At 43.8% G+C, this 20,019-nt stretch overlaps 9 protein-coding genes across 9 annotated transcripts; 6 read left to right on the forward strand and 3 right to left on the reverse strand.

Moving 5' to 3' along the window:
• Nucleotides 1–690: 690 nt before the first annotated feature.
• F5Y00DRAFT_265150 (uncharacterized protein) lies at nt 691–1,449 on the forward strand (the record flags this gene model as incomplete). The annotated part of the gene is made up of 1 exon (XM_048011761.1): nt 691–1,449. One exon carries the CDS (start codon nt 691–693, stop codon nt 1,447–1,449), a length of 759 nt encoding a protein of 252 aa, XP_047861745.1.
• Nucleotides 1,450–2,830: 1,381 nt separating this feature from the next.
• On the forward strand, nt 2,831–4,450 carry F5Y00DRAFT_245387 (carbohydrate-binding module family 50 protein). The gene has a single exon (XM_048008957.1). It carries the CDS (start codon nt 3,276–3,278, stop codon nt 4,323–4,325), a length of 1,050 nt encoding a protein of 349 aa, XP_047861746.1. The 5' UTR covers nt 2,831–3,275; the 3' UTR covers nt 4,326–4,450.
• A 405-nt stretch (nt 4,451–4,855) lies between these two features.
• On the forward strand, nt 4,856–6,364 carry F5Y00DRAFT_245388 (macro domain-like protein). Its single transcript, XM_048008958.1, has 3 exons — nt 4,856–5,936; nt 6,070–6,130; nt 6,186–6,364. Exon 1 carries the CDS (start codon nt 4,890–4,892, stop codon nt 5,673–5,675), a length of 786 nt encoding a protein of 261 aa, XP_047861747.1. The 5' UTR covers nt 4,856–4,889; the 3' UTR covers nt 5,676–5,936; nt 6,070–6,130; nt 6,186–6,364.
• On the reverse strand, nt 5,757–7,958 carry F5Y00DRAFT_272620 (alkaline phosphatase-like protein). Its single transcript, XM_048013016.1, has 3 exons — nt 6,747–7,958; nt 6,070–6,652; nt 5,757–5,936 (listed from the first exon to the last, which is right to left on the reverse strand). The coding sequence occupies exons 1-3, from the start codon at nt 7,883–7,885 to the stop codon at nt 5,838–5,840; spliced, it is 1,821 nt and encodes a 606-aa protein (XP_047861748.1). The 5' UTR covers nt 7,886–7,958; the 3' UTR covers nt 5,757–5,837.
• A 681-nt stretch (nt 7,959–8,639) lies between these two features.
• On the forward strand, nt 8,640–10,565 carry F5Y00DRAFT_255019 (general substrate transporter; the record flags this gene model as incomplete). Its single annotated transcript, XM_048010244.1, has 7 exons — nt 8,640–8,800; nt 8,857; nt 8,917–9,297; nt 9,350–9,650; nt 9,722–10,145; nt 10,215–10,348; nt 10,402–10,565. The coding sequence occupies 7 exons, from the start codon at nt 8,640–8,642 to the stop codon at nt 10,563–10,565; spliced, it is 1,566 nt and encodes a 521-aa protein (XP_047861749.1).
• A 394-nt stretch (nt 10,566–10,959) lies between these two features.
• F5Y00DRAFT_255020 (glycoside hydrolase family 43 protein) lies at nt 10,960–13,330 on the forward strand (the record flags this gene model as incomplete). Its single annotated transcript, XM_048010245.1, has 12 exons — nt 10,960–11,173; nt 11,228–11,288; nt 11,337–11,442; nt 11,492–11,634; nt 11,687–11,771; nt 11,831–11,891; nt 11,956–12,069; nt 12,122–12,170; nt 12,233–12,285; nt 12,378–12,504; nt 12,554–13,173; nt 13,227–13,330. 12 exons carry the CDS (start codon nt 10,960–10,962, stop codon nt 13,328–13,330), a joined length of 1,737 nt encoding a protein of 578 aa, XP_047861750.1.
• A 1,874-nt stretch (nt 13,331–15,204) lies between these two features.
• F5Y00DRAFT_272624 (NAD(P)-binding protein) lies at nt 15,205–16,151 on the reverse strand (the record flags this gene model as incomplete). Its single annotated transcript, XM_048013017.1, has 3 exons — nt 15,664–16,151; nt 15,433–15,578; nt 15,205–15,376 (listed from the first exon to the last, which is right to left on the reverse strand). The coding sequence occupies exons 1-3, from the start codon at nt 16,114–16,116 to the stop codon at nt 15,205–15,207; spliced, it is 771 nt and encodes a 256-aa protein (XP_047861751.1). The 5' UTR covers nt 16,117–16,151.
• A 719-nt stretch (nt 16,152–16,870) lies between these two features.
• F5Y00DRAFT_160894 (uncharacterized protein) lies at nt 16,871–18,219 on the forward strand. The gene is made up of 3 exons (XM_048004697.1): nt 16,871–17,117; nt 17,186–17,936; nt 17,989–18,219. Exons 1-3 carry the CDS (start codon nt 17,067–17,069, stop codon nt 18,072–18,074), a joined length of 888 nt encoding a protein of 295 aa, XP_047861752.1. The 5' UTR covers nt 16,871–17,066; the 3' UTR covers nt 18,075–18,219.
• Nucleotides 18,177–19,848, reverse strand: F5Y00DRAFT_160890 (P-loop containing nucleoside triphosphate hydrolase protein). Its single transcript, XM_048004696.1, has 5 exons — nt 19,495–19,848; nt 19,303–19,432; nt 19,120–19,239; nt 18,817–19,041; nt 18,177–18,746 (listed from the first exon to the last, which is right to left on the reverse strand). The coding sequence occupies exons 1-5, from the start codon at nt 19,558–19,560 to the stop codon at nt 18,400–18,402; spliced, it is 888 nt and encodes a 295-aa protein (XP_047861753.1). The 5' UTR covers nt 19,561–19,848; the 3' UTR covers nt 18,177–18,399.
• Nucleotides 19,849–20,019: the final 171 nt, after the last annotated feature.

A 20,019-nucleotide genomic window follows, 5' to 3' on the forward strand; every position in this document is an offset into this window, starting at 1 on the left:
TTAGATGCCCTTTGAGGTGAATCATGCACAAAGTGAGTGTACAGGGTAGGTAGACCAAGTAGTGATTGTATTGAACTTAGTCACGCCTGGCCTTCTAACCTCTGACGAGGGCGCTTCGCGCCTCTTATATAGTCGTAGAGACCCCTTGTAGCCACCCTGACAGTGATCATTCTTACACAGTATAGGTAAAATTAGATGCTGTAAGGCTTAGACCAATAAAGAACATCTGGTATATTAGGACATTTCGATATTGTTTGCTCAAAAGCTACTCGCTCTAAGGTAATATTTTGCGGATTATCAGTGTTAATCTTTCTACAGTGCTTACCTCTTAGGTACAACTCAACCACTGCCTCTTTGGCTATACGTCACGAGTTTTGCAGTAACCATAAATAATGAGATTGTGATATTATTGTGATAAAGCATTTCATTGTGACGATGTTGTTTTTCGTATCTATTAATTGTGCTATGTTCACTCCAACTTCTCATTAAAAATTTCTACACATTTTTCGAGCTTTCATACTCAACACTACAATTTAAATCTTATTTTCCACCCTATGGATCTATAACTCTACCATAAGTTATTATCATTCGATATCAAACATCAATTATTTGCCATTTATCTAGCCACTTCTACCCTGATTCATTCACCGATCGTCAAAACCAATACCTAAGGAGAACCTTCCACCTAAAATGGAGCATACGAAGCTTGTTAAGAATAATTCGACAGCAGGATATTTCGGAAATTTTCCCGTTGAGTTGATTCAAGAAATTATGTGCCATCTTGACTGGAATAGCCTTAAAAAGATGATTCTGCTATCATCGACGTTCCTTTCAGTGTTCCAAGGGGCCGAAGAGACCATCCTATACCACATTGCTGCCAAGAAACTGGGCACCGATGTCCTTGAAGTTGCCCTGGTCCGGTATGCCAGTACAATTCCAGCTCTAAGGGAATCTATAGATATCCAAGTAGAGTCCCGGACGCGTCCCATTGACACTACAGTTACTTTCAACGGCACTCAAAGAACCTTCAACACTGGCAGATTTCGTATGCCCGCAAAATCATTCACGGTGGAAGTCTTCCGCGAAATTATGTCTTTCCACGAGAAAATAGCAATGCTCTTGACGGATTATGAAGACTGGCTACTGGAAACCCATGCGGCGTTCGATGCTCATTATACTGATTGGCTCACCCATCGTACGCCTCGAGAGAAAGACCATGTGGACATAGCTCTATATACGGCGGAGATAGCTAGGCTCCTTTACCCGAACGACTACAATGAAACATTTAAGACTCCGTTCATAGTGAGATTCGGAGTCGTCTCGGCAGAATGGGTAATTATAGAACATGAACCAAAAGACGACCCTCCTTTTGCAGTCACCGGTCAAAGTTTAGGAGAATCTGAGCGCTTACTTGCACGCATGGTGGGCTCTTTAGGATGGGCCTTTTAGAAATATGAATAATAACAAAGTTTGCAGCTTTCTAGAGTTGGCTTTGTAGCATGCCATATACAGGTTATTGCTCTTACCATCGCGTCAGATCGTGGGAGTAATAGAGCTTCAGAATTTGAGCACAATAGCGATAAAGACCTAGTATAGCAAAGACAACAGATAATATAACTTATTCTACTTTACATAAATACTACGTTTCCCTTAAGTTAGGTTGAACACCCAAGTATCTGTCAACATTACCTAGAGGGTAGACATACATTGGAATGCCACCCTCTCCTATGCAACGGGTTGTACTATGGCAATGCCTATGTCATAACACATAATTAATTTTATTGCCGTATGTACCTTATAATAATATATTTTGAGCTATTTTGCGGAATGCTTCGTCTGTAGTGAAACCCAAGTTTAGGATAGCTGCCAATTGTTGTGTGATCATAGGAACGGCGATTGCAGCGGAGTCGTTGGGAAGACGCCCCTCTCGGGAACCTACCTACCTATGAGGATGAATTGTGCCCCTCTTAGCCCACGACCATGAACGATGTGGTGGGCGAGTGGTAATAATCATCACAGGCTCTGTTACTCAGCGCTATATGCGCCATGTGACATATTTCAAATGAAGACGTGATATATCAATTAATTTGACCAAAATTACCTAATTGGGCTGCTTCCAATGGCGGCATAAGTTTCGATCATGCTAGCCACCTTGATAGACCTATGGACTTGCCGGATTCCGGAGCGGTCGCTACTTAGTCCTGGATAGGGCGACTAGTTACTGAAATATAACATGTTAAGAATTACCTGATATCCATTTTCTTTCGTTTCGTCCCTTTTTAATACATAGCGGTGTGTCAGAACTCTGAACAAACTATCCAATGAGCTCTCATTATAAGTGCCCCTGAGAATAGAGTATTCCATCGAAACATTAATGGATTAATATATAGAACTAAGATGGAACTTGCGCTAGTCTAGCCCATCCGATGGTCTGGGACTCGGGGATATGTATTTGTCGTATTCCAGCTGAGTAACCTGGTATTAACATGTTGCGAATACAACTGCATTGGGTACCTAGGTACGTAAATCAAACTCTCATATTTTATTTTATTTTATTTTTTGAATGTCCGAGAATTGGGTCTAGCTTAGGTACGTGTTGTAATAGCCTATCTGGAGACCCATCCCTTAGATCAGAGAAGTATTATTAAAGAAATTGATCAGCTTAACGCTACCGGTTTGCCGTTTGGAAAAGGAGGTATTTTCACGAGCTCCCACCCCCGTAACGCAACTAGTACGACTCTAGTGCACATCAGGCATCAATATTGAAGTCTCGAGCTTTCTCTAGCCACAATTTTCATTTAGTCTGAATTTCGTGAATTTCGTACGTCCAGTCACGAATAAATGCCAAGACCCGCACAGCCACATCGCTGGCTACTCGCATTGCAGCTTTGTGCCGAGTATCCGTATTATATCCACCGCCAGTCAAATCATGTTCTTGTACCAACGTGTGCCAACGTGTGCCGGCACGTACGGTGAGTGTAGTGTGATTCAGGTTCCATGGGACTAAGTATGGACAAAGACTTAATCATTCCGACCAGAGGCTGTGTATGCACACGTCAGACCAAGTGGCACAGCCGAATCAGCTAGAAGTTAGAGGGTAGGTGTTTGCTAACATTAAGAAGACGTTAATATATTAATATCTACCTACCTGCCTGCCTACCTATGCTCTATCTCCCTTCTCCCTTAGACTTCATCACATCTACCACACCAACCCTATTAACAACATTTCCGTTTTTGTCAAAAGTTAACCGGATCGACTGGATCTCCACATCAATATGGATCCGCGTTACGGCAATCAAGGTTACGGAGGTGAGCGCCAGCAGGGTGAGGCCTCTTCCTACTATGGCGGCCAACCCAACTCTCAATATCCCCCCTATTCTGGCGGTCCAGAGGGACAGCAAGGATATGGTCAACAAGGATATGGACAACAAGGATACGGACAGCAAGGGTACGGACAACCTAACAACCCTCAATACGGCAACACATATGGCTCCGGTCCCGGAGATCGATACGGCGAACGCCAGAACGAAGGGCCTTATCAGTCCGGACCTCCAAATGCCGGTCCAGGAGAAGAGGGGGACCGTGGTCTGATGGGAGGACTTGCTGGTGCCGCCGCCGGTGCTTATGGTGGACATAAAATGGGCCATGGAATCATCGGAGCTATCGGTGGCGCTATAGCTGGCCACAAGCTGGAGGACTTTGTCAGTGATCGCAAGGAAAAGAAGGAGGAAAAAGAAAAGCTACAACACCAGGTTTCATCGCCGCCCCCTGCTTATTCGGATTCTCACCACCATGGTCATCACGAAGGACGTCATTCTCCAAGCCGAGACAGGTCGATTGGAAACTATGACGGCAACTTTTCCGCCTCGTCGCGTGATATCCATCTTGAAGGAGACTACGACCTTCGCGCAACTTGTTCACGTCGACAAGGGGGAACCCACGTGAGCACCCTAAACCTCAACGAAATCCTTAGCAATGACGACGGTCATTTCCGCTGGGTAAGTGGGGGGTCTGGTTCCAGCACCGTCACGGTACAGCAGGGCGATACCTTGAGAGAAATTGCCCGACGATGCAACTGTAGCTTCGAGGATATCGCTAAGAGGAATAACATCGCCAACCCGGACATGATCTACCCGGGACAAACCCTGCAAGTGCCGGGCCGGGCAACCGGAAATTTTAGCGCTTCGGCTCGGGACATCCGTCTCGTCGACGGCGGACGGGTCCTAGAGGCGGAATTGGTCGATACAAGAGGCCAGTGGCACCGACGCCGGATTAATTTAGACGAGCGCATCGGAAACTCGGATGGACACTTGCGCTTCGTCTAAGAGGCATGACTGGATTGGAGATTGTGCCAAAGTGAACTAGAAGACTTATAATGAAGAAGATTAGTATGTTTATACTATGGCAATGAAACTAGATAGCTAGAGAATTTACTGCTATTAATATTTAATCGTTAATGGTGTCTCTTGTGTTTGACATGGTTTAATAGGAACCCCTCTTTCGACCCCTGACAGCCCCTTTTTGTGAAATAGCTTTAGTCCATCTTACGCCAGTCATTGAGACAGCAATTAAGGGATGATCCAGAGCAGTCCTTGATTTATAAAAAAAAAAAGAAAAAAAAAAAAAAAAAAAAATACAGGCATGCAAGATGAATGCTAGAGTTTATGTTAGTTACCTCTTAAGTGGTAGTCATTGAATGAAGCCTCGCCAAGACTAACCTGCATCACTACGATCTATAGAACTATTTACCCCTGTGAGACAAGCCAGCAGGCAAACCAATAGATCAGCCCAGCAGGTGACCCGTAAATGATTACCCAAATAAGCTACCAACAAGTTATAACTTCCATTCCTTCAACTTCACAACCCCCGCATGCACCAGATGTTTCAATATGACTTCAGAAGTTCAGCCCATCCCCTATATTCACCTCCTTTGCATGCTCGAATCGGCCTCCGATGCCTTCACTCGAGCGCTAGGAGAGTATGGAATTGACCAGTCTTTGCTTAACTTCACAATCCACAACACGTTCCTGTCTGACCTGCCACCATCCTTGAATTTCGATTTGGTAGTGTCGCCAGCAAATTCATATGGCATTCTAGACGGCGGTTTCGATGATGCGATATCGCGGGCCTTTAGCCCAAAGACGGAATATGACGCTCTTACACGCGTTGCGCAGAAAGAGCTGTATCGTCTGCATAGCGGCTATCTCCCACCAGGCTCATGCTGCATCGTCAAAATACCAGAGTCGTTTCGGGGAACGTTGCGGTATAACGACGGGAATGGATGGGGCTGTCGCTATCTGGCTCTGTGTCCTACCATGCGTGTTCCTAGTCCCTGCGATTGGGACAGAGACGTTGTGTACGAATGTATCTGGAGCTTATTGAATGCGATCGAGCAGCATAATAATAAATCCGCAGCGGAGGAGGGCAGTAGTAGTAGTAGTGCCGGCTCAGCGAAGATAGAATCTATCTTGATGACGCCGTTGGGCACTGGTACGGGAGGTATCAGCGACGACAAATGGGCAAAGCAGACGGTCCTGGCTATCAAACATTTCATCGATGCGAAGCAGCATCCGGAGAAATGGTCCGCGATGAACTGGAGAGACACCGGGAAGATTGATATCCAGTTATTAAAAACTCAGAATCCGAAGGTAATAGCACAGTACTACCAGCGCTAGGCTCATGGCTACCTATCAATATGCGTTGTAGACTTGCTTGTTAGACTGAAGTATCTAGGGAAATATACGAGCGGTAGCTAAACGTCGAGAGGTAACCCTGCCATGTCTATAAAGCCATTTTGCTAGCGACAAGGGTGATATACTATATACTATAACATCTATTCAAATTGCCTTAACCTGCCTCTGGAACCTGGGGATCTGTTTCGTGAACTTTGCAGGGTCATCCCTGGCACCCTCTTTCCAGTACTCGTACTCGATCCACTGCGATATCAAGAATTAGCATTTTCCTTTAGAACTCTCGATATACAATGAAGCGCTCGAACTTATGTTTAAGTGGAGGATACTCCGAAAAGCGCTGAAAAGGGATGAGTGGCTCTAGATGCTATGTACTTACCGCATTCTCGGGCATTTGCTCCTCCATAGCGGCCATCCAATTTCCCAAGTCTGGGGAAAGCGGTATCACACCCGTTTCTAAAACATATTCATCCCAAAGCTTGACTAACTCCTTTAGCCTTTCGGGCTCTTGTTCCGCAAGATCATGCACTTCGCCGGGGTCCTTCGCAAGATTGTACAGTTGCCATCGCTCCGGGCCTTTAGGCTTGGGGATGAAGACGATCTTCCAGTCTCCCTTGCGGCAGGCTGCTCGTCCGCACGTCTCCCACCCGTTGATAAAGTCCTTCTCGTGGATCGTCTCGGCCTTCTTTTGCAAATATGGAACCATTGATTTACCTCGCATGGAGACGACCTCTCGGCCTTGATAAGTTGGCGCCGGGTGCTTGACGCCGGCCATCTCAAGGATCGTTGGTGCAAGGTCCATCACGGTCGCAAACTGGTTCGTTATACTGCCAGCTTCAAATTGGCCGTTGAAGCTCGCCGGCGGCTTCATCAAATATGGAACACGAACGCCACCTTCGGTTGTGTACGCCTTGTATAACCTACTGGGTGCGGTGGAGGCCTGTGCCCAGCGAGGACCGTACCTATATTTTATAAGAAGTTATTATAAGTTCACTTATCGAAACGACGGATTTAAAAAAGAAAAACTAAAAATAAAATAAAATAAAATAAAAATACCATATGAACGAGTCGCCGTTTCCAAGGTTATCAATGTGATTGTTGTAGTATTTCTTCAGATGTTGAAGCATGGTGCTTTGGACGATGGGGTAAGCTTCGTAGGCGGCGCCCTCAGCACCATTATCAGAGAGGAAGCAGATGAAGGTGTTATCCAGTTCGCCAATTTCCTCGAGATAATCGACAACTTTCCCGACATTGGCGTCGATACACTCAACCATACCGGCGAAACATTCCATCGCTCGACAAGAGTTGGCCCGTTCTTCCTCGCTCATTTCTTTCCACTCTTTGACCTCGTCGGCTACAACTGGGTGAGGCTCGACGTCTTGCGGGACCATACCGAGATCCTTGAGGCGCTGAAGCCGTTTTTCACGGAGAGCATCAGGGCCGTCGTCATATACACCACGGTACTTCTTAATGTATTCCTGGGGAGCCTGGAGAGGCCAGTGAGGGGCAGTGAAAGGTAGATATGCGAAGAATGGTCGCTCGTCCTCGGTCTCTTTCCAATCTTTTAGGTATCGTACCATCTTGTCGCCGTAACCGTTAGAAGAGTACCACCCTTCAGGTAGTTTCTTCACATACTCGCCATCCTCACTGTGGAGGGCGATAAAGCTCATCGTCATGAACTCCGGTATCTGATCCATGCCCTCTAGCTGAGGCTCATATCCATAATGATTACTGCACGCTGGTAGATGTGCGAAGCTCCTTTCGAAGCCTCGAGCTTTTGGGCTCCGCTCCGGTGTCAACCCGAGATGCCATTTACCTGACATGAGAGTCAGGTAGCCCGCATCACGGAGTAGCTCAGGTAGTGCAGCAACTCGTTCATTGAGATATCCTTCGTAACCGGGCATACCACGCTGAACCGACGTTGACATGGTGCCACTAGGGTCGTTCTGACCAGAGATGTTAGTCCATTCGATCAGATTTCCAAGGCCGGCGATGTGGTGATCCGTGCCGGTCATGATCATAGCCCGGGATGGTGAACACGCCGCGGCGGCATGGAAATCCGTAAACCGTATTCCATTCTTGGCGAGTTTATCAATGTTAGGCGTATTTATTTCACCACCGAATGCCCCAACATCCGAAAAGCCTAGGTCATCAGCCAAGGCAATAAGAAAGTTGGGTCTTTTCCCCAGCGCCATAGTAAAGGTATGTAAGGTTTAAATCGTATTTGTCTAAGTCTAAACCACGAATATAGAAGGGGGTTTAGTGTCCCCTTACTTCGTTGATAACTGACAACCAAAAATAATGATAGCTACACTAGAATAAGAGCGGTAAACCGTTCTACAGAGTGTTAGGTAACTACCTGTTATAACAACTGCTTGAATGACAACACCTTTCCGATGTCGTCGCTCCCCACAGCGATGTCGCAATTATCTATAAATGCCTTGAAATGAAGAGGTCACATGTAAAGCCCATAATTTCTAATACAAGTGATGATAATGAGCTGACGAGGAATAGTAGTTGGTGCCGCTACTGTAGGTAGCAGTGACACTACGGTCTCCGAGATGTTCGGTTGCTCGGTCCATATCAACTCTTATTGGCTATCATCTATAAGATCCCGCTTAATAACCGAAATAGATTCGGCCCCATGTTCTAGTCTGGATCCCTTGAAGCTTCTCCGCAAACTCTATGTAAGACCAGGGGTCTTCTCGGACGCTCGGCTGTCGGTCGCCCAAGGCCTTGAGTGGATTCGGAGAGCCCCTGGATGGTACCATTTGGCTGATCGATCGCGGCTGATGTTCCAACCTCCTGGTCACGTCATTTTCCCAACTCCTCGAGGTTCAGATCTCGCGTAGTTGTAATCTTATAACAGCTAGGTTTATTAACCGAGGAAGCCCAGTACTGTTCTTGAATGGAGTTGGGGTTAAAAAGGCGAAAAGTCTTTAGGATATCATGGATGAAATACAGCCCTTACTTCGAAGATCTAGTGAAGACGAGCGGCCGCCATCTATCACGATAAAGATGACAGGTACGACTTTAGGGAAGATCAGGGCCTATTGGCTGGGTTCGGTAGTCTGTATGGGTGGATTTCTGTTCGGATATGACAGTGGAATGTAAGTGCAAGCTTTACACTAATGATAACTTCATCATACACTAACATCAAGTAAAGTGTTGGTTAGTGATCGGATTGTTATACCTAACGCGCGGGACAATAATTAGTATTAACTAGAAAAACACTATAGGCGGTGTTCTAACGATGGCCTCTTTTCAGTCCGACTATCGGTACGAAAGCGGTGACAAGACACATACGAATTCGCTTTCAGTGGGCCTTCAACAACTGGGTGGCTTCTTGGCTTGCTTTATTGCTTGGCCTCTAACTGACAAACTTGGACGGAAGAAATCGCTAATGATATCTTCGTTCGTATTCTGCATCGGTGCTGTAATTCAGACTATCAATACGCACTCGCTTGCGGCGTTCTACGTTGCAAGAGTGATCGCTGGGCTTGGACTTGGCGCAGCGACAGTCGCCGTACCAATGTTCAATAGTGAAATGATGCCGAAAGAGATGCGTGGTCAGGTCGGATCATTCTTCCAGTGGTTCTATACATTTGTAAGTGCCCTCGCATATGCTAAAGAAACATCTATCTGATGCCTATTCATAGGGGATATTCGTATCGTATTGGGTGGATTATGGTGTAGCCAGAGGCATCTCGTCAACCAATCCATCCCAATGGCAAATCCCAATTGGCCTTCAACTTGCGCCCGCCGTCTTCCTTGGCCTAGGGATGTTGACAGTCCCCGAAAGTACACGGTGGCTTACCAAAAAGGGTAGACATGAAGAGGCTTGGAAAAGTCTCCAGTGGATCCGAGCTGATGATTCTCAAGCGACCGCTGATGAGATGGAAGAGATTCGCTCTGGTGTTACTGCAGAGACCACTGCCACCGAAGGTTTTCACATACGAGGTAGGACTCTATACTTATACATACCAGGTAGGCTTACGAGACTAGCAAATTCTGATGTACCTTCAATATAGAACTCCTAGAGGGAGAAAACTTCAAGCGAGTATTTGCCGCTTTTGCTATATTTACAGCGCAACAAGCGACTGGAGCGACGGCTTTTGCCTACTTCGGACCCCAATACTTTAATCTCATCGTTGGCAACGGTGAGCAAAGCCTCCTACTAACGGCTATATTTGGAGCGGTGAAAGTTGTAGCCTGTGGCATCTTTGTCTTATTCTTCTCGGAGCGTCTTTCTCGACGTCAGGTCTTGATTGGCGGTGCTGCCTTCATGGCTGCTTGCCAAATCACCACAGCCGCCGTCGTTAAGTCCTTCCCGGCCCCGAAAGAAGGGGGGAATTCTGTAGCCCCATCCGGCATTGCTACCATCGCTCTCATTTACTTATTTGTTATTGCATATAACTTCAGCTGGGGACCAATGCCCTGGCCATATGTTTCTGAGTGAGTACCTACATACCTCTCTAACAACTCCTTATTATGGATCATGACAAGTTCGCTAATATTCAAAAGGATTTTCCCCGCGAGAATCCGAGAGCCTGGTGTGGCTGTTGGCGTCGCCTCTCAGTGGCTATTCAATTTCGTCTTCTCATTAACAACCCCTTACATGATTTCTTCTCTGGGCTGGGGGACATTCTTGCTATGGGGTAATTACCTAGAGAGATCCGATAATATCTGATACGCGCTGATTGTTTTTCAGGCATTTTCGACGCCGTTATCTCGGTTCTTGCTTTCGCGTTTCTTAAAGAGACTAGGGGGCTATCACTTGAGGTGATTGCGCAGCAACGATTCAAGGGGGGTAGTGCGCCCAACAATACGGCGGACAAGACTAAAGACGTGTACGCGGAACATGACGAAGGTTAAGCAAACTACCCTAAGATATCTCAGGAGGGCCATCCTATAAAGCGTACCATACCTATCAAGTTTCAATCACTGCCAAGTCTTTAGCAAGTTCTATTTAATACTACCTAGTCACCAATAGGCCATTTCGGCTCATCACTTACCGAATATTACCTGAATCCAAGCTTTGGGGTTTACCCATTCATTTTAACCGGGAGTGTTTCTCGGGGTAGAAGATGCGGGGGATCGTGCTAGGTAACATAATAAGTATCTCCGAATGTTAATCATGTTCCCATATGGATAGTGAAACCCTCCTAAGTGAAGTCAATCTATAGAGTGCGTCCGGTTGGAGTATAGAATGTTTACATATACACCCAATACCAACAAGATGATGGCTCGCGTGACTAAAGCCGTCGTAATGTGTGCACTTGCCTCACTTTCTTTAGGGGCCCAGCTGCATGCACACAATTCAACATATTACAATCCCATCCTACCCGGATTCCACCCGGATCCGAGTTGCATATTTGTTCCTGAATGGGATGATACATTCTTCTGTGCATCTTCAAGTTTCAACGCGTTCCCTGGTATTCCCATACACGCAAGTAAAGATCTTCAACACTGGAAACTTGTTGGTAAGCTAGGTATTTACTAGGCTTTGGTGAACTAGACGGAAATAACTATTATAGGTCACGTCTTAAACAGACGAGAGCAACTACCTCGCCTAGCGGAAACAAACAGATCAACAAGGTGAGAGACTGAACGGACAGTATAGAGCTCGAATTTAACCTGTCACAGTGGTATTTGGGCGCCGACCCTGAGATTCAACGAGGGCATATTTTGGCTAGTAACAACTCTCGTAGACGACGACCGCGCCGCAGAAGATGCATCAAGATGGGACAACGTATGGCTTACTCTTAGGTTCCTCAAGGCGGTAGCTGAGATCATTCTAGGTAATATTCAAGTCCGAAAACCCGTATGATCCTTCTACATGGTCAGAGGCCGTCCATTTTGACTTTGAAGGCTACGATACTTCACCTGTATGGGACACGGACGGAAAAGTGTACATCGTTGGTGGACATGCCTGGAAAGTCTTGTACGTGCGAGAAACTTCTGGCTGTGGGAAAAACTAACACGAAATACGGTAGTCCTGGTATTCTCTTAGCTGAGGCTAACTTGGAGACTGGTGAAGTGGGACGATGGGAGACTATATGGAATGGCACTGGTGGCACGGTAAGTTCAGTCCCTTTGAAAAAGAATACCTTAGAAGCAAGCATTAATGACGAGACTAGGCACCAGAGGGCCCTCACATATACCTCAAAGACGGGTGGTATTATTTACTAGCTGCTGAAGGTCAGTATTTAGGGGGCATGACGCATCTGATGGATTGAATACTGACATCCCATGATGTTAACAGGGGGTACGGGTGTAGATCATATGGTTACAATGGCAAGATCTAAAAGCATTCGTGGGCCCTATGAAGTAAACCCTTCGAACCCAGTGCTCACGAATGCCAATACAACGAATTATTGTAAGTAGGACATAAGACATATAAAATATCTCTAACATTCTAACATCCTTAGTTCAAACTGTTGGCCACGCAGATTTATTCCAAGATGGTACCGGGAATTGGTAAGTGACTACATCCAGTATATCTGGGGGGTAAAAGCTTTGAGGCTTACTGTTGATTCGAGGTGGGGCGTTGCACTTTCAACTCGATCCGGCCCCGAATACCTTTACTATCCAAGTATGTCACATCAAGAGTTACTTTCCCCCTTTTAACTCGCCTCTTGTGGCAGTATTATTATAAGAGGTAATAATTGATCCTCGTTATTCCAGTGGGTCGAGAAACTATTATGGTGCCAATCACCTGGCCTGATAACGAGTTTCCGGTTTGGTCTCATTTGAATGGTGAGATGAATGGATGGGCACTTCCCGAGGAAAATACCGGAATTGATGGACCTGGGTGAGTGTCCGGTTTCTTTGGCTACGAATTTCACCATTAACAATCATAGGCCGATTATCACGGAAGGGGATGCCGTCGACTTCGAGCCGGAATCAACACTACCTGCTCACTTCACGCATTGGAGATTCCCTATTCCCGAGTCATATACTATATCGCCCCAAGGTCATCCAAATACTCTGCGATTGAACCCCTCTAAGCTAAACCTTACGGCAATTAACGGGAACTACGCTGGTCCTAACGGCCAGACATTTGTTGGGCGGCGTCAACAAGATACACTATTTACGTATAGCGTTAATGTTGACTTCTCCCCGACGTCTCTTGAGGAAGAGGCAGGCGTCTCGGTTTTCTTAACACAAAACCATCATCTAGACCTCGGTATCGTCATGCTTCCAGCAAATAACAAGACTGCAACATTCCCCGGCGTAACTCATTCGACGAACTCATCGGGACTAATACCTCACCTGAGGTATCGTGGTATTTCCTACGTACCGGTGCCAGACGAAGTTGTAATCCCAGTACCAGAGACCTGGTCTGGAAAGGAGTTGAGGTTAGAGATAAAAGCGCACAACATGACCCATTACTCTATGTCAGCCGGACCAGCCGATGCGCTTTCAGAGACGCGAACTGTTCTTGATGTATCAAATGCTGCTGTTAGCTGGGGGTTTACAGGTAAGATTAGTAATCACCCCCTTTTTTTCCTACTCGGTGCTGATGGTGTATAGGTGTCATCCTTGGTATTTACTGTACTAGCAACGGCTACGAGGGAGACACACCGGCATATTTTTCCAAGTGGAGATACATTCCTCAGGGGCAATTCAGGAATTAAGCGGGCGTAAAAACCCCCGAAGAATGAACTAAAACTCATGTCGGCAATCAATGGAAGAAGATAAACTGTGCCTCCAAACTTCAATGCTTTCGGAATTGAATCGCTATATAATAACGTAGAAGATACAAGGGGCTGTTTCAGGGATGATTATACACTTACTTATTAAAGATTCTAGCATACAGATAAACTCCTGTAGACCAAACGGGTTTACACGCAGAGTGTTAAAAGTAAAAATTAATATAATAATTACGAGTCTTAAAAGTTATTGTTATTACCTTACCGTTTTAAAGGGGGTTTATTAAACGGTATATATTTAGTTTAATATTTTAAGTTATATATATACCGTTTAATATAATAATGGGTTAAATTTATGTATATATCCCCCATTAAACCATTTATTTAATTAAATAATATATATACCGCTTTTTCGCCGTACGTGTTAAAAATTTAAAATGTATACCTTTTAAAGTTATATATATACCGTTTAATTTAATAAGCGGTATAAATACTGCTTAATTAAAATAAATTGTTTAAAAAATTAAACCGTTTAAAAATTTAAGCCGTTTAAAGATTTAAACCGTTTAATTAAATAAGTCGTATACGTATAGTTTAATATTATACGTATAATTTAATATTATACGTATAATTTAATATTATATATATAATTTAATACTTTATAATGGTTAAATTTAATTAAGTTTAATTAATTAAGTTTAATTAATTAAGTTTAATTAATTAAATTAAATTAATTAAATTTAATTAATTAAATTTAATTAATATATAACTTTATATATGGTATATGTGGTATATAATATGTATAATGTAAATAATAAGTACGCATTTACTTTATTACGTGTATATATATTATATTAAAAATATTATATACGTACGCGCGTAACGTGATTATTTATATTTATTAATTTATTTAAATGATGTTTATAATTTAATTAATTAAAAAATAAAATTTTATAATTTAAACCTTGTAATAATAATTATAATATTATAAATATATAATAAATAAAAGATAAAAATATAATATTATATAATTAATATAATAATGTTATATAATTAATATAATATTATACACTTTTTTTTTACCGTATATATTTATATATTATATAAACCGTTCGAAATTTTAAGCCGTTTAAACTTTTAAACGGTTTAATTATAATAAGTTATAATAATATAATTTAATTTAATTTAAACGGTTTTATTATATAAGCGGTTTAATTTAATTTAACGGGTTTTATTTTAACATTTTTATATTTATTTAAATTGTTTAATTAAATTTAACGTATTAAAATTTAAACTAAAACCTTTCCTTTTAAATATTAAAGCGGTTTAATTTTTTGAATAATATATATGCAATATATATACCGTTTAATAGACCCCCCTATATACGGTAAAGTAGCTAATGGTCTGAAGTATACGTGGATTACTTACACGCCAAACCCCTATACCTAGTACAAAGTACCTAACTCAATGCAGGGTAAGCAGCACGTGTTGTCATCAATCTCATGCAGCATAAGCTTTCGCGCTACTGCATGGTAATCCCTCTTGCATTAGCGTAGCCTAAATGCGTAATTTGCTAGACGAGACCTTTGTGTGATTGGATGGAAGTGGAACGTCGTTATTATAGGCCTCTAATACATACATGAGGGATAACATCGCGAGTCTTAATTATCTACCTAATCAACAATTTCCCGATTCATGAAGTAATCGATTGAAATTGGTTTAACTAGAAGGAATACTTTTATATAGGCGAATATATATGTTTATCATTTTAAGCCTTCAAAATTTAGACACAGTCATTCCGTTTCGTTTTAAAAGGATCAAGATATTGTTATGTAAATTTCGCTAGCTGGCACAATAATTTACCATGACACTTCTTCGCCATCATATCGCCACATTTTCCCGCTATGCGTATCTCTAATTGCAGTGTCAGCCACCTTTACAATTCCCGTAATGCTCTCCTCTACAGTAATTGCAGCTTTCTCCCTTCCTAGAGTCTGAGCAGCAAAATTACCCATGTCAGACTGAACGAATCTACGGGAGATGTTAACCGAGATCAATATTTCTGTTGTCGATATATATAAACTTACCCTGGGTCGATGGGGAACGCGGTAAGCCACGGCTCTTGGATATGAATCGACTTGGTGTACCAATGAACCATTAATTTTGTTGGAGCATAAGCGGCATTCTGTATTGGGATCATGTTCCTACACATAGAATTAGAACTATTATGATACTAATACAGGACTACAGTGTATTCACTAGATTGAGGATTAGCTATTAATTTGCCTATAAACGAATGCCACGGATTTTAAGCTTACCGTGATAAATGCGGCGCTGGAGCCGATCGTCACCCACATTGGATCTCTCGCAGCTTTCAACAGGGGACGAAAGGCTTGGAAGAGCCATAGGAAGCCGTACACATTGGTAACTATGTGCTTTTGGATTTCGTCGGTGTCGACATCCCGAACCTTGGGAAAGGAGAGTGCAATGGCGGCATTCGCAATTAGAATATCAATGTGGTTAATGCCTTGGGAATGGAGTGCCTTCACAGCATCCAGTGGATCCGTGCGAACTGTAGCATCGATCTTAATCACAACAAGTGATGTTCCTTCGGCCTTGGGAAGCTCCAAAAGGGCCTTAGAACTTGGGTGATCAGGGTCACGGTTAGCAGCAATGACGGTATGATTAGGCTTAGCAAGGTAAAGGCCAAGGAGACCTTTCCCGATACCTCTGTTAGCACCGGTGATTAACACAATAATTGGCGCCATCATAAAACCGATAGTAACTGATATTTAAGTAAGAGTACCTAGATAATTGGTATAAGAAAAAAAATAGAAGTGAAGAGAATGAATGGGATTGAGAGTGCTCACGTATGATCTTTATAATGATTCAAATAGCCCTGAGCAATTAGGAGTATCATAGTTCGTTATGACACCATATGCGAATTGATTACTTTGCATGGGCCCACCAACGTTTGAGTATTAGTCGTGAAGTAGTAGAGTATTAAGTCGTATGTAGAGGAATAGCCCATGATACTGAATAACCTAATAGTTAATATCATTAAGCTCTGCATAATCTGCTTATTGTCCCATAGGCTTTAACATTTATACAGCATTGGCTCAGGCGTATCCATTATCCAAACCCTTAGCTGGAAAGGGGAAAGGAGGCATTTCGAGATTATGAACGAGAATCTTATAAATAGGTCATCAAATTCTAGAACATAATACGTAATATATTAGGTATCTACTCGTAATAAAAGAAATATGAATTTCTAATAGGGTACCTAATTCTTAAACCTTTGACTTTCGAATGTATGCTGTTCAAACCTCGTTTCTTCGGCCTGGTAAAGCAATATACCTTTTAATATGATTCGTGATACATAGATATCCTTATAATAGGTGATTATAATATCCGATGTAAAGGTTTGCGCTGTACAACAAAGGATTCACGTGCTCGGAAACTATGGCCCCCACTGTGATTACTTAATTGACGTTTAGCCTCACTTGCCTTTTCCTTCGACATGTCCGTCAATGTGGAGACCCTCTTCCATTGTCCAAACTCAAGCAATCAACCACCATATCTAATTATAAACAATTCACGTCATTCTTCTATCTTTTCTTATCTAGTTAATCCGAGAAGTTTTAAGGCTCGTGCCCCTGCCACGAAACTCTAATATTATTTCGCCTTTCGAGTTCGGAGTTATTCGAGCCGTACCGTCGCAATGGCCGACATCGCCAGCCTCGAAGAAGACATCAAGCAATACCGAGAACAGGTAAGTTAGCTAATGCAAACTGTCGCCTACACTACTTCACACGCAGACGTAACTGACTAGATCAACAGCTTGATGTCGTATATGCTGGTTTAAAAGATGATCCTAGTAACGCAGAGCTCCTTGCTCTCAAGTCTGAGTTAGATGATGCGCTCGCGCTATTGAACGAAACCCTTGCTGAATTAAAGCCGACCAAGGCACCTCCGCAGCCGAAAGATCCATCCCCACCACCGGCCCAGGAGAAATGGTCGCGAGAGAATCATCCGGCATTTAAAAAGAGCGCCCCACCCGAGGAGAAGGAAGGCGACACGAGTTTGGTGAACTATAAGGTCAATGATACCGTAATGGCGAAATGGGTATCCGGTGACAAAGCATTCTATCCTGCGCGCATCACGTCTATCACTGGTTCCTCTACAGCCCCGATATACGTCGTCAAGTTCAAGAGCTACGATACCACCGAGCAGTTACGCGCCAAGGACATACGGCCCGTTACACAGAAGAGGAAGGCCGACGGTACTCCCGTCAACAACGCCAGCCCGTTCCCGGCCCCATCCCAGCCAGCAGCACCCTCAACCTCGTCCAACCCCGGAGTCATATCCGCTGCCGCTAGCATAAATCCCGACCTGGCACAAAAGAATCGGGAGGAAGCGTCGAAGAATGCCGGCGACGGGAAGCCCAAAGCCAAAAAGATCAAGGCGACCAAAGAGCTCGAGGCTGGCAAGAGCAAGTGGCAAGAGTTTAATACAAAGTCGAAATTCGCCAAATCACACAAAACTAAGAAGGACAGCATGTTTCGTACGCCTGAAGGTGTTCACGGTAGAGGTCAGTTGATCGATTAGAGTTAGATTAATCCGAAAGCTAACTTCTTTTATAGTCGGTTTCACCGGCTCGGGCCAGGCTATGCGGAAAGATCCTACAAGGAGCCGCCACATCTACCAAGCCAATGAGGAATTGGACTAATATCAGTTACAGGTGGCCATCATTACGTAGAATGTTGCATGGTTTACGTCTCCTCTGGAAAAGTCGGAATTCGGAATTAGGAATGGAGGTTCTACAGGCTTTGATCCCCTTTGTCCCTAATTAGGTTCTATGGATGCTAACATAGCCCCTGGACTAGACGCTCTATTTAGCGCATCGGCTCCTATAACCGAGCATTGAGCATCAATATACCAACTTTTATATGGAGAGTTTTTCTTGCTACCGCAATGACCCCAATACTAAATTGTGGACTGATTTGCTAAATTTTCGTAATGGCAGGAACCGAAACGGCCACTGTAGTCAAGTGTTATAAGCCCACCTTCGACCCTACTAGCTTAGCAATATCCATGAAGGCCTGTGCTCTACCACTGTCAGGCTCGGAGACCACGGTTGGCTTCCCCTTCTGGCCGTCATCTCCGACGTTCTGATGCAATGGAATATCACCGAGTAGATCGATGGCATATTCTGTGCAAACTTCCTTAACACGTTCGCCGGATCCGAAGATTGCCGTATCATGATGGCAGTGTGGGCAGTTAAATAGTGACATATTTTGTACCAAGCCGAGCAGGGGCACATTCACCTTTTTAAACATGTTGATCCCCTTTACCGCGTCCTTTACTGCCAGAGTATGCGGCGTGGTTACAATGATAGAGCCTAGACATAGTCTTAACAAATCTTGATCTCCCAGGTATTATGGTATTATATAGAAACTTTATATGCTCACCGTCAAGTATGATTTGTTGTGTGATACTGAGTTGTGTATCTCCTGTCCCAGGTGGTAGATCGAGTACTAGGACGTCTAGACCACCCCAGTCGACCTCGTGAAGGAGCTGTTGTAGGGCCTTCATTACCATAAGGCCCCGCCACACGACAGGCGCATCCTCACCAACTAGATAGCCCATAGACATAGTCTTGACACCGTAATTGGACAAGGGTAATAATTGGTTATCTATATTTCTAGAAGTTAATGTTCCCCTGAACTAGGTAATGAAAGGAACGGTGAAGAGTTGAGACTAGGATTACATACTAGATGATAACCGCGGTTCTCCGCTCAAGTCGAAAAGCGTAGGTATAGAGGGCCCAAAGATATCGGTGTCGAGGATACCGGAGCGGTAACCCATCCTTGCGAAAGCTAGAGATAAATTCGCTGCCAGGGATATATATAGTCAGCGGATGCTAAACTCTGATTACGAGGACGTCGAGGACTAACCGGCGACGGTGCTCTTGCCTACACCACCCTTGGCAGATGATACGGCGACCACTTTTGCGACGTCTTTGATCTTGCGGCGCTCTGGGAGCCCGCGCTGCATGCGAGGGATTGAGCCCGTTCGGGGTAGACCCTGAGACTTATGATAAGCATACTTATCGACGATATAGGAAAGGGGGGTTGGGGAATCCTCACGAGGGGATTCTCATGGCTGAGATAGCGGAGGGTCTGGTGAAAAAAGCGGCGTTGGATAGTCGCCATTATATAAAATGGGTTTTATACTTGTCTTAAGTGCTGGACTAAGTATTCCGTAGTTCAAATAAGACAACTGCACATTGTGGGAAATGTGAAGAGTGAAGAGGTACAATATCAATTATATTGATAACGTACTTGTTTACTCATTAATGATGTATGAGGGATAAGTCTCATTAATAAGTCTCATTGAAGAAGAATAAGGTTTACATTACGTGACTGACTTCCAATTCTTTATGTTATTTGGTGTGATTTTATAAGATTATCTTAAGTGACCTCAGAAGCTTGGAATTGAAAGTGATTATCGATTACCTGAATCCCTATTAGCTAAGATCTTGGTTACCTGTAGCAGTGGGTACCCAAAGTTTCAGGGGATCTTCGGACCCGCTAGCCCACTAGGTTAGGTACCTGTCCACTAAATGGATACTGCCGGCTCCCACCGCTAAAATTTTCAGAACTTTCTTGTCG

The sequence above is a fragment of the Daldinia vernicosa genome, assembly GCF_022497035.1.
Source record: "Daldinia vernicosa strain CBS 139.73 unplaced genomic scaffold F5Y00scaffold_51, whole genome shotgun sequence".
Taxonomy (NCBI): Eukaryota; Fungi; Ascomycota; class Sordariomycetes; order Xylariales; family Hypoxylaceae; genus Daldinia; species Daldinia vernicosa.